This window comes from Euleptes europaea, chromosome 18 (assembly GCF_029931775.1).
Source record: "Euleptes europaea isolate rEulEur1 chromosome 18, rEulEur1.hap1, whole genome shotgun sequence".
NCBI classification, from domain to species: Eukaryota; Metazoa; Chordata; class Lepidosauria; order Squamata; family Sphaerodactylidae; genus Euleptes; species Euleptes europaea.
Genome location: NC_079329.1, coordinates 35,693,200 through 35,705,517, shown reverse-complemented (window position 1 = coordinate 35,705,517; position 12,318 = coordinate 35,693,200). Strand labels below are relative to the sequence as shown.

General features: G+C 49.4%; 1 protein-coding gene across 1 annotated transcript in view; it reads right to left on the bottom strand.

Annotated features, from left to right (window-relative positions):
- The window catches only part of ERBB2 (erb-b2 receptor tyrosine kinase 2), a 31,255-nt gene extending 19,174 nt beyond the window's left edge, over positions 1-12,081 (bottom strand). Inside the window, exons 1-3 of the mRNA XM_056863052.1 lie at positions 11,934-12,081; positions 8,802-8,988; positions 3,460-3,600 (exon numbers count right to left, since the gene is read on the bottom strand). Of these exons, the coding sequence (XP_056719030.1) occupies positions 3,460-3,600; positions 8,802-8,988; positions 11,934-12,068 (463 nt within the window). The 5' untranslated portion in view covers positions 12,069-12,081. The remainder of the gene's footprint in view (positions 1-3,459; positions 3,601-8,801; positions 8,989-11,933) is intronic.
- Between the last annotated feature and the right edge of the window lie 237 nt (positions 12,082-12,318).

Here is a 12,318-nt window from a genome sequence, read left to right as displayed (position 1 = left end):
GGTATCAAACATATGGCCCGGGGGCTGGATCCAGCCCCTTGAGAGCTCTTATCTGGCCCGCAAGCCAGCGAAGGCAGCCACCCACCCCCAGACCTGAGGTGTCAATGATCAAAGACTGTTAAATAAAAGAAAATACTGTAAGAGTGTTATTGTTGTAAGCATGTTTGTATTTTAATTAAAAAATAAAGTAAAAAATATCATTAATTGGTTTTGCCTGTGTCTTCTATAAAGATTATATCTCTGGGACCTGGTATTAAATTTTATGGTACATATGACCTGACCCGACAAAGTGACATTTATATCATATCTGGCCCTAGTAACAAATGAGTTCGACACCCCCGTCTTAGTCCCTTTCCCCTGTGCACCACAGTTTGAATCTGTCTGACATGTGCCCGGAAAATGTGGAACTTCAGAACGTGCCCCTCCACTCGGGGACATCCCCAGAAGTAACGGAATATACAGTTAGGCCCTCTAATTTCCAGTAGTTGTGGGACAGGGCTTTTGTCCTGCCCATAAATAAAGAAATACCTTCTGTAAAGGTAAGAGAAATGACAGAAACATGCCTGATTAACAGAGTTTTCTAGGATAGAGCTTTGCTTGGCACAGAATTTGAGTTGCATCGTTAAACTGAGGAACTCCCTGCTCCGGGATGTGGGGATGGCGGCCAACTTGGGAGGCTTTAAGAGGAGAGTGGACTTGATCATGGAGTAGAGGGCTATCCATAGCTACTAGTCAAAATGGTTAGTAGTCATGATGCATACCTATTCTCTTTAGGATCAGAAGAGCATGCATGCATGGAACACAGACAGGATGGTGCTGCTGCAGCTGTCTTGTTTGTGGGCTTCCTAGAGGCACCTGGAACAGACTGCTGGACTTGATGGGCCTGGGTCTGATCCAGCAGGGCTTTTCTTATGTTTCTTAGAATACACCCCCCACCCCGATGGTAGCAAGGAGTCTAGCAGTGCTATCCACAGCAGAGTAACAAGCTTTTGAGTCCACTGACTTCAACGGGCTCAGAAGGGTATTGTTCTCCTTTGGATGGCACCGCAAGTGATGGAGAAGCCGGCCTACCAAGCGGGCAGGATGATGTCACCCAGGCCCCAAATGGGGAATCCCCAGGATGTTGAAGACGGAGCCAACTTTGACTCATGCAGTCGGGGGTGAGCCAGCAGTGATCAGCCAGAAACAAAGGAATGGGGGTGACTGGGAAGCAGTTAATAGAGCATCACTTGTTCACCCAAACCCCACAGATCAGAGGCAAGGGAGAACCCAATTATTCAGTGAGGAGTCAGAATCTAATATCCTGAGAATCCAAATGTTCATCTTTGGGGGGGGGGGTGTTTCTAGTCTTTATGGAGGTGAAGATAGGTTTGAAAGTGTATTGAAAAGTCTGCTGTTATACCAGCCAGAAGGGAGAAGTATGATTTCCAGTGGCTATAGAGCAGGCCCTGACCTGGATGGCCCAGGCTAGCCTGATTGTGTCACAACTCAGAAGCTATGCAGGGTTGGCCCTGGTTAGCACTTGGATTGGAGACCACCAAGGAAGTCCAGGGTTGCTATGCAGAGGAAGGCAACTGCAAACTACCTCTGTTCATTGCTTGCCTTGAAAACCCTACTGGGTTGCCATAAGTTAGCTGCGGCTTGATATCACTTTACACACACACACACATAAAGCCAGCATGGTGTCGTGGTTAAGAGTGGCGGACTGTAATCTGGAGAACCAGGTTCGATTCCCCACTCCTCCACATGAAGCCTGCTGGGTGACCTTGGGCCAGTCACAGTTCTCTCTGAATTCTCTCAACCCACGTGGAGGCAGGCAACGGCAAACCACCTCCGAAGTGTGTTGACTTGAAAACCCTACAGGGTCACCATTAGGCAACTGTGGCTTGAAAGCACATTCCACCACCAGGCCACCTTTTGGGGCGAAGTACCCCAAAAATGCAACACCTGGGAAGATGTTAGTGGGTCAGCAAACAAAATGGGGGGGGGGTGTTGAAAGATTACGATTGTACTTGGCCAGACACACTTGGAGCGAGGCCGGCTCCAGTGGTGCTGGTGACATCTCAGGGATTCAGCATGCGCTCAGCCAGTGGCTGCGGAAATTGCTGGGCAGAGACGACAAGCACAAGCCACACGTGCTGCCTTCTTGCGCACTCCTGGCTCCAGCTGTGCCTTCGCTGTCTGAGAGGAGATCCGGCCTTGTGCGCTCATGACAGCCAGTGTGGTGTAGTGGTTAAAAGCGGTGGTTTGGAGCGGTGGACTCTGATCTGGAGAACCAGGTTTGATTCCTCAGTCCTCCACAGGAGTGGCTGAGGCTAATCTGGTCAACTGGATTTGTTTCCCCATTCCTACACACAAAGCCAGCTGAGTGACCTTGGGCTAGTCACAGCTCTCTTAGAGCTCTCTCTGCCTCACCTACCTCACAGGGTGTCTGTTGTGCGGAGGGGAAGGGAAGGTGATTGTAAGCCGGTTGGATTCTTCCTTAAGTGGTAGAGAAAGTCGGCATATAAAAACCAACTCCTCTGCCTCCTCTTCTTCATGGGCTGGGGGTTGCTTGCCCCTGCTATAGGCCATGCCCCGCATAGCTATTTTCCTGCTCCCCGGGACAAGCAATAGCAGAAAATAAGCATATATCGGCCAATGTGCATAATTTAAATAGGTGGCAGAATCCAGGTTGGGGGTGGTTGTTTGTTTTGTTTTTTTATGATGGTGGAAAGTGCTGTCAAGTCACAGGTGACCTGTGGTGAGCCCACTGGGTTTTCAAGGCAAGAGATGAACAGAGGTGGTTTGCCGTTGCCTACCTCTGTGTAGTGACCCTGGACCTCCTCAGTGGTCTCCCATCCAAATACTAACCAGGGCTGATTCTGCTTAGCTTCCAAGATCTGATGAGACACAGCTAGTCTGAGCCATCTAGGTCAAGGCAAGAGACGTTCAGAGGTGGTTTGCCATTGCCTGCCTCTGCGTAGCAACCTTGGGCTTCCTTGATGGTCTCCCATGGAAGTACTAAGCAGTGCCAACCCTGATAAGCTTCCGAGATCTGACAAGATAGCCTAAGCCATCTAGGTTAAGGCAAGAGACAAACAGAGGTAGTTTGCCATTGCCTACCTCTGTGTAGTGTCCCTAGACTTCCTGGGCAGTCTCTCATCCAAGTACTAAACAGGGCTGACCCTGCTTAACTTCTCAGACCTGACTAGATTGGGCTAGCCTCGGTCATCCAGGTCAGAGCCTTTTTCGTGTGTGTCCAGAATCAAGAACGAGTGGTGGTACAGTTTACATACATCTCTGATTAAAACTAAACCTTTGAATCACACCCAGAATTTAACGTCATAAGGAACAAAAGGAAATACCGGACCATTGACGGAAGGTGCCCCTAGCAACCCAGGAATCTGGGACTTCATTTTAATGCCACACCCACTGACTTTTTATTTTCATCACCAGTCTGCAGCCCAGAATACTCACACATCCGACGGCGACCGACGTAACTGATGTCTATGTCGTTGTTCCAGTTATTGTGTTTGTGGAAGATGTCGCTCCACTCAATGGTCTCCTGGAAGCACAGTTGTGGGTTTTCACGAACAATTACTCCACCTTTCAGAATCTCTGCAGAGGCAGGAAGCAACAAGAAATAGGAGAGACAAGTGAGCCAATAATGTTGTTTTACTGGCTTAAAACCATTTCTAAAGCTCAGGAAGCTCTTAGCTGAGCTGAAATAATAACAGCATTTAAAATACCATATAAATTAACTTTGTTGTAACCGTAACAACCGCCCTGTGAGGTAGATCAGATATACTACCTTTCCAAAGTTGCACATGGTGGAAGAAGGTCATCATTATTGTAACATCATTATTGTGACCAAGGGCAAGAAACATCATGAACAAACAGTTAAAATCATCTTGTGTCCTGCTGAGAAGTGAGGATTAAAAGTCCAAGGATGCAACCCATCTCCCATAGTAGCCATAAGTGCAAAATGCATAGCCTCCCAACTCCCATTACAGAGGAGGAGGAGGAGGAGAAGAGCAGCCGCGTACCAGGCCGCATGCAGCCCCACATGGGGAGGAGTAGTAGTAGTAGTTGGTTTTTATATGCCAACTCTCTCTACCACTTAAGGGAGACTCAAACCGGCTTACAATCACCTTCCCTTCCCCTCCCCACAACAGACACCCTGGGAGGGAGGTAGGGCTGAGAAAGTGTGACTAGCCCAAGGTCACCCAGCTGGCTTCGTGTGATTGTAAGAGTGGGGAAGATTGCAGGAGTGGGGAAACAAATCCAGTTCACCAGATTAGCCTCCTCCGCTCATTTGGAGGAGTGGGGAATCGAAACTGGTTCTCCAGATCAGAGTCCACTGCTCCAAACCACTGCTCTTAGCCACTACACCATGCTGGCTCTCTCCAAAAATATATATCTGAGAGCTACCTGTGAAAGGAACAAGTGATTCATTGAACCTATACCTTTCTGAGAGTGCCAGTGTGGTGTTATGGTTAAAGTGTTGGACTAGAACCTGGGAAACCCAGGTTCAAGTCCCCACTTGTGTCACGGAAGCTTGCTTGGTGACCTTGGGCCAGTCACACAGTCTCAGTCTAAGGTACCTCACAGGGTTGTTGTGCGGTTGTATTGGAAGAGGGATTTATACTGGCCTGATCTCTTTGGAGTAAGGGTGGCAGGGGGAATGCACTAATTAAATAAAAAGCCTGAGGCAGAGAGGTGGCAGTTTGCATCAAGCCAGTCAGTGAAAGCCAGCTTGGTGTAATGGTTAAGAGCGGTGGACTCTAATCTGGAGAACCGGGTTGGTTTCTCCACTCCTCATGAAGCCAGATGGGTGATCTTGGGCTAGTCACAGTTCTATTAAGAGCTCTCTCAGCCCCACCTACCTCATAGGGTGTCTGTTGTGGGGAGGGGAAGGGAAGGTGATTGTAAGCCCGTTTGATTCTCTTTAAAAGGTAGAGAAAGTCAGCATATAAAAGCCAACTCTTCTTCTTCTTCTGAGTTCCTAGCCAAGGTGGGACTTGAAACAACGATTTCCTGGCTCACAGATCATTCTCCTTACTCCTGTGCTAGACCAGCTGGACAGAAGTGCCCGATTCCCACAAATGGACATGGTGTTACCCATTATTTTCCTACTGACCACCCAAGCTCCCCTCTGGGGTTTCTCCTAACCTAGAAGGTGGAGACATTTCTAAAAAAATTAACGTTTGGCCATGTATAATGTAGACAGGTGCAACATCCAGTGTGTAGGAGACAGAAAGACAAACATGATTTTACAACCGCCACGCAACTAAATGCCTGATCTCATTAAATCTGTTTTTGTTTGGTTTGCTTGTTATGAATTGTTGCTTGATAAAGAAACCTCTGAGATCAGCAGTTTCCAAACTGTCACATGAACATATAAAGCTACCTTAGGACGAATGAGACTCTTGGTCTCTCAGGGTCAGTCTTTTCTACTCTGAGTGGCAGCATCTCTCCAGGGACTCAGGCAGAGGTCTTTCCCATCACCTGTCGGGAGTCCCAAACGTGGTGCCCATGGGCAACATGGTACTTGCCAACACCTTTTGTGGCGCCCAAGTGTTTTTGGAAACCGGGCTGGGCCAGATGGGGCTTTTGCCCAGCAAGTCTTCTGATTGAGCATTGGAGATTTGACTGGCTCTGCAGATTTTTAAATATGTTGCTTTGGCAGCGGCTGCCACCACAGCACAAGGATCTACATGGTGTTTGTTGAAGTTAAGCTGTGGCAATCATTTTGTGGCTGGCTCATACTCCTGCTGCAATCATGTTATGGCAGCATTTTGTGACCGTGCCCACCAAACTGTATCATGATTGCAAAGGTGCCCACAGGCTCAAAAAGGTTGGGGACCCCTGGACTACCTAATCCTTTTAACTGGAGATGCTGAGGATTGGGCTGGGGACCTCCTGCATGCCAGGCCGATGCTCTACCACTCAGCTATAGTCCCTACGAATCTTCCTTGGAAGCTTATGAGAAGCCCCTCAATAAGAAGGTCTTATTCTTATTCCCAGAAGGTCGGACCAGAACCAACGGGTTGAAATTGAATCAAAAGAGTTGCCGTCTAGACATTAGGAAGAATTTTCTAACAGTTAGAGCGGCTCCTCAGTGGAACAGGCTTCCTCGGGAGGTGGTAAGCTCTCCTTCCCTGGAGGTTTTTAAGCAGAGGCTAGATGGCCATCTGTCAGCAATGCTGATTCTACGACCGTAGGCAGATCCTGAGAGGGAGGGCATCTTGGCCATCTTCTGGGCATGGAGTAGGGGTCACTGGGGTGTGGGGGGGGTAGTTGTGAATTTCCTGCATTGTGCAAGGGGTTGGACTAGATGACCCTGGTGGTTCCTTCCAACTCTATGATTCTAAGAAGTTCCATAATGCCAGATAAATTTCCCTGGAAGACAGTTTGCCCATCGCGACTTGTCTTTTTTATGGCCATCAGGTGACTCAAGTCACATCTTCCTCCAACATTGTGGCTCAAAGGCAGGAAACCAGTGGGGGATCTGTAGTTTCTTAGGAGAAGGGGCAGTGTCCACGCCTACTCACTCGGCTGCCACCAATGAATGAATGAATGTTTTATTTGCATGTAGCCATAGGCCATTTACAAACATGTCAGCAATTACCTATAATAGTTATAAATATACATAATAAAAAAGAGAAAGTATTCTAAAATAGTAAAATGCAAAGCAATGTTCCCAGCAGCAAAAACAAACAAAATACATGGCACAAAGCAATGTGTTGGATCGGTCATGACGTTAAGCGCACGCTGTAAATTGTGGCAGTACAACAGCACTGACATGACATCTATGATGTTTCCTGCTGGGTGTGTTCAAGGGCAGTGGTCTGCAACCTTAAGGACCACCTACTCCCACAGAAAGCTAGCCGATTACTGCAGTCATCTTCAGGTGGCCTTCTTGGGGTGCCTTTGCCACCTGAGGCTATGGGTGGCTACTTGAGAAATGGTCTTCTTTGTTGTGGCACCAAAATGACAGAATTCCTTCCCTGGAGAGATTCAACTGTCCCCTTCATTACTGTCTTCGCCACCGGTTTCATCTGGCATTCCCTCTCCAACCCTGCTTCCTGTGTATGTGTTTAAATAGTTGTTTATATATTGTTTTTATACTATGTATTCCATAGGGCTGCCAGCTCTGGGTTGGGAAATACCTGGAGATTTGGGGATTGGAGCCTGGGGAGAGAATCAAAGTCACTGGAGCAGTGATGCTCACTCAGCGGCTCGTGGCTCTTCTGAGCACCAATGTCACACCTGCCCCATGTTTCAGGAAAGTGGACAAGGTAAGGTCGCTATAAGCAGAAAATACAGCATGGAGAGAGGTTCTAACCATCCTGTCTCCTGAAATACTGGAGTTCAATTGGAAGAGAGCCAGCATGGTGTCGTGGTTAAGAGCGGCAGACTCTAATCTGGAGAACTGGGTTTGATTTCCCGCTCTTCCACCTGAGCAGCGGACTCTAATTTAGAGAGCCAAGTTTGATTCCTCACTCCTCCACATGAGCAGCAGACTCTAATCTGGGCTGGATTCCCCACTCTTCCGCATGAAGCCTGCTGGGTGACCTTGGGCCAGTCACAGTTCTCTCCGAACTCTCTCAGCCCCCCCTACCTCACAAGGTGTCTGTTGTGTGTGATGGGGAGGCCGCTTTGAGACTTCTTAAAGGTAGAGAAAAGCAGGGTATAAAAACCAACTCTTCTTCTTAAGACAGAGAAGGCACATATTTTTTAACATCCATCCTAATAAAGAGTTCTGGAGTACCCAAAAGCTTGCACACGGTCCTGTGTCCTAACTCTGATTTGCAAACCCTTCTTAAGGGCTGCCAAAGGTTTCGCAGTGGTGGGGAGTGACATGTTCTCAGTACATTGATAATTTAAAAAGGTCACAGTTAAATGTTTATATCCTATATTAGTGCGCGCGTGTGTGTTTGGTGCAGTGGGGCACAGAGTATACAATAGTCATGTAGCTCGTGTGGCTGACAGTAACTGCGAATGTGGCTCTCCGTGAGCCACAGAGCAAGTATCACTGCTGCAGGGCCTAGCTAGACAATGTTCCCTCATGGACATCTTCCTCTGTTGACTGTGTGGCTAGCCACCCAGCCCCGACACCAGCCCACCCAGATCTTTTTTAATTGATTTTTTAAGGAAACGCTCTCCTTCCTTGAAATTAAATCAAAAGAGTTTCCGTCTAGACATTAGGAAGAATTTTCGAACAGTTAGAGCAATTCCTCAGTGGAACAGGTGTCCTCGGGAGGTGGTAAGCTCTCCTTCCCTGAAGGTTTTTAAGCAGAGGCTAGATGGCCATCTGTCAGCAATGCTGATTCTATGATCTTAGGCAGATCATGTGGAAGAAGAGTTGGTCTTTATATGCCAACTTTCTCTACCACTTAAGGGAGACTCAAACCGGCTTACTCAAACCTTTCCTTCCCCTCCCCACAACAGACACCCTGTGAGGTAGGTGAGGCTGAGAGAACTCTATCAGAGCTGTGACTAGCCCAAGGTTACCCAGCTGGCTTTGTGTGTAGGAGTGGGGAAACAAATCCAGTTCCCCACACTGGCCTCCGCTGCTCATGTGGAGGAGTGGGGAATCAAACCCGGTTCTCCAGATCAGAGTCCACCACTCTTAACCACTACACCACGCTGGCTCTACACCAAGAGGGAGGGCATCTTGGCCATCTTCTGGCCATGGCATAAGGGTCACTGGGGGTGTGGGGGGGAAGTAGTTTGGAATTTCCTGCATTGTGCAGAGGGTTGGACTAGATGACCCTGATGGTCCCTTCCAACTCTATGATTCTATGATTCCAGACCTGTCAACTTCAACATGCCCAGCTCCTGCAATCCCACGTTCTCGTTGGGATCCGCATTTCCCAGGACAGCCAGAGCGTATTTGTCCTCATATAACTGCGTCCCCCGAATGATGAGGAGGCTCTTCAGCTGCAGGTGACGCACATGGTTCTTGGCAATCAGCACGTACCCCTGAACCTCTCGGATGTTCTGAGAGAAAGAAACAGAGAGAAGAATCAAGAGCTGAGGAATCGGACGTTCGAGGGGAGGAGCTGTGGCTCAGGGGCAGAGCATCTGCTTGGCATGCAGAAAGTCCCAGGTTCAATCCCCGGCATCTCCAGTTAAAGGGACCAGGCAAGTAGGTGATGTGAAAGACCTCTGCCTGAGACCCTGGAGAGCCGCTGCTGGTCTAAGTAGACAATACTGACTTCAATGGACCAAGGGTCTGATTCAGTATAAGGCAGCTTGATGTGTGTTCAAGCAACTGGTTTGGGGAAAAGGCCACAGCGCACTGGTAGAGCATCTACTTGCCATGCAGAAGTTCCCAGGTTCAATCCCCGACATCTCCAGTTAAAGGAACCAGGCAAGTAGGTGATGTGAAAGACCTCTACCTGAGACCCTGGAGAGCTGCTGCTGGTCTGAGTAGACAATATTGACTTCGATGGACCAAGGGTCTGATTCAGTAGAAGGCAGCGTCATGTGTTCATGTGAGGCACTGAAAGCAGGCACTGGTTCTCTGCCCTCAAGCGGCCATGTGAGGCACCACAAATGAGAAGCATGGTGACACACAACTGTCAGGTATCCTTTTCACCCATTATGGAGTACATGGGTTGGGTCTGAGTCCCCCACCCTCATAGAATCATAGAGTTGGAAGGGACCACCAGGGTCATCTAGTCCAACCCTTTGCACAATGCAGGAAATTCTTAACTACCTCTCCCCCACACCCCCAGTGACCCCTTAATCCAGGGGTGGGGAACATTGGGGCCGTTTAAGGCCAGCGAAATCATTTGGTCTGGCCCTTCGTGGGTCCTGGCAGAAGGATCTAAGACTGGCAATCAGCCCCCTCCCATGGACAGGAATAGCCTCTATTCAAGGCGGATGTGAGTTTTCTTTGCCAAGAAAAGAAACCTTTTTTTCCCCCTTGCAGAAGAGTCGTTAGCGATGGAGCTGCTAGGACTGCCCAAGAAACTGTGTTAACCCTTTCCCACCTGGCCATGGAGAAAAGTATTCCTTCTGTACTACAAGAGGGCTGGGTGTGGAAGCGGCGACAATGGAGGGGTTAAAGGGGGCAGGACCAGAATGCACGCCGGGGATGGGGGGAGTTCTTAGCCAATGTGTCCTCATTTCATCCCTGCAGGCGGAGGTAGCAGGAGCCGGCTGTAGAATCTGGCCCCGACCATGCGGAGCAGGAGCAACTCCGACGTGCGGCTGGATGGGTACGCCCAGCCAGTGCAACAGACCATCCTGTGCCACCAGGTGGGTGAGCGCACCACCGGTTGGGAGCCTGCCTGCTTGCATGTGCCAAGGGGGGAGTCATCTGGGGCAGCTGCCTGCTTGGGGCTTGGTCGGCTAATTTTTAAGTTGATAATTTTGTATGGCCCGCGAATGATGTTACAAATATCCAAATGGCCCTTGGTGGAAAAAAGTTCCCCACCCCTGCCTTAATCCATGTCCAGAAGATGGGGGAGGAAAAACCCTCCAGGATCCCTGGCCAGTCTGGCCTGAAGGAAAATGGCTTCCTGACCCCAAAGTGGTGATCAATCAGCATTTCCTTGGGCATGTAAGAAAGGGCCATGAGAGTCACATACTGATGCAACCCTTCCTGCCCTCCTTCTCATGATGCCTGAGTTCACATAATCAGCATTGCTGTCTAGCCTCTGCTTAAAAAACCTCTAAAGAAGGAGAGATCACCACCCTGTGTAAGACATAACACATTCCCTTGCGAGTTGTGGGTCCTCCTCGATTCCCGCATGTGCAGTGCCTGATTTGGATCAGAACTGAAGTGGACCAGGAGAAGGGGGCTTCAGCCTTCTCTGCAGCACCATCTTCACCACCTGAAACAGTCCCAGGAGGATTCCATTTAGGTCCCTCCTGGCAACCGGCAGGAGATGTCGGGAGGCAGGTACAGGGGATGGCAGTTGGCATCCGTACGTGATGACATCACTTCCAGCACAATGCAGAAGTACTGGCATCGCTCTAGCACTTGCCCCCCAAACCGCCAATCGCTCCCCCGCTTTCAGCCGACCTGCTGCTGCCAGCCAAACAGCTGAGCATCGGTGGGCAGCAGCCGGAATCCCCGGGAGATTGCCCACCATTAGCGGGCACTTGGGAACCCTAATGCTATTGGGCCTTCTGAGGAAACCCACACATATCTCAGGGAACAGGACTGCAGTGTGAGATAGGTGGCTATCGGTTTACAGAAGGCAATGCAAGGCGGAGGAGGAGAAGGAGAAGACGAGTTGGTTTTTATATGCCAATTTTCTCTACCTTTTTAAGGAGAATCAAACCGGCTTACAATCTCCTTCCCTTCCTCTCTCCACAACAGGTACCCTGTGAGATAGGTGGGGCTGGGAGAGCTCTAAGAGAGCTGTGACTAGCCCAAGGTCACCCAGTTGGCTTCACGTGGAGGAGGTGGGAAACAAATCCAGTTCACCAGATTAGAGTCTGCTGCTCATGTGGAAGAGTGGGGAATCAAACTTGGTACTCCAGATTAGAGTGCACTCCTCTTAACCACTACACCACGCTGGCTCTCTAATGGCTTGCCCACAGCCACTGAATCAGATCAAGGCTAGGCATGTGTTTTATCACATCCCATAAGGTGAGCAGGTCTTCCTGCCCGGTGTGGTCAAGGCCTGCCAACATACCCCTGCCCACGAAACTAGAGTGGCTGAGGGAAGCAGCGGCAGCCACAGGAGACAGTATAGGGTGCTAGTATGTGGGCAGGGCTACCATGAGAGATCTTATTGGAGTCCCCTGTGGGCAGAAATGAAGTGGGAAGCCACTATGGTGCAATCTGCCGTTTTTCACAACCCTTCTCTATACAGGAAAGGGAGGGATAACCACAAGTGCGCACCTGCACCCACTTTCTCTGGTTCCTTCCTCTCCCCTGTTATCACCAACACAAAAGCTGCACAAGCTTCCCATATCACACCCACCATGAGAAAAGACGTGTCCACATCAGACGGCAGATAGGTGATCTCCAGGTTGCCTTGCACAACGTGGCAGTTCTCGTAGAGTCGGCGGAGAGTGGCATAATGGTTTACCGGGCTGGACGGTTGCTGCAGCTTCATGTCTGTCCCTGTGCATACTGTGAAGGAAGAGAACAAATGCCAGTGAGGCTGAACTCAAAGCGAGTGTTAGCGGCCCACACAAGCCCACACGTTCCCCAAAGTGACATGATCTAAATCAGAATGGCCTGTTTACTTTATTTTCCTCAGTACTACCTTAAGCTCCTTGGTATGGGCTCCCTCTTGGCCTTAAAAATATGGGGATAAAATCTGGACTTCCAAATATAAGGTAGATATTACATCCATACAACAT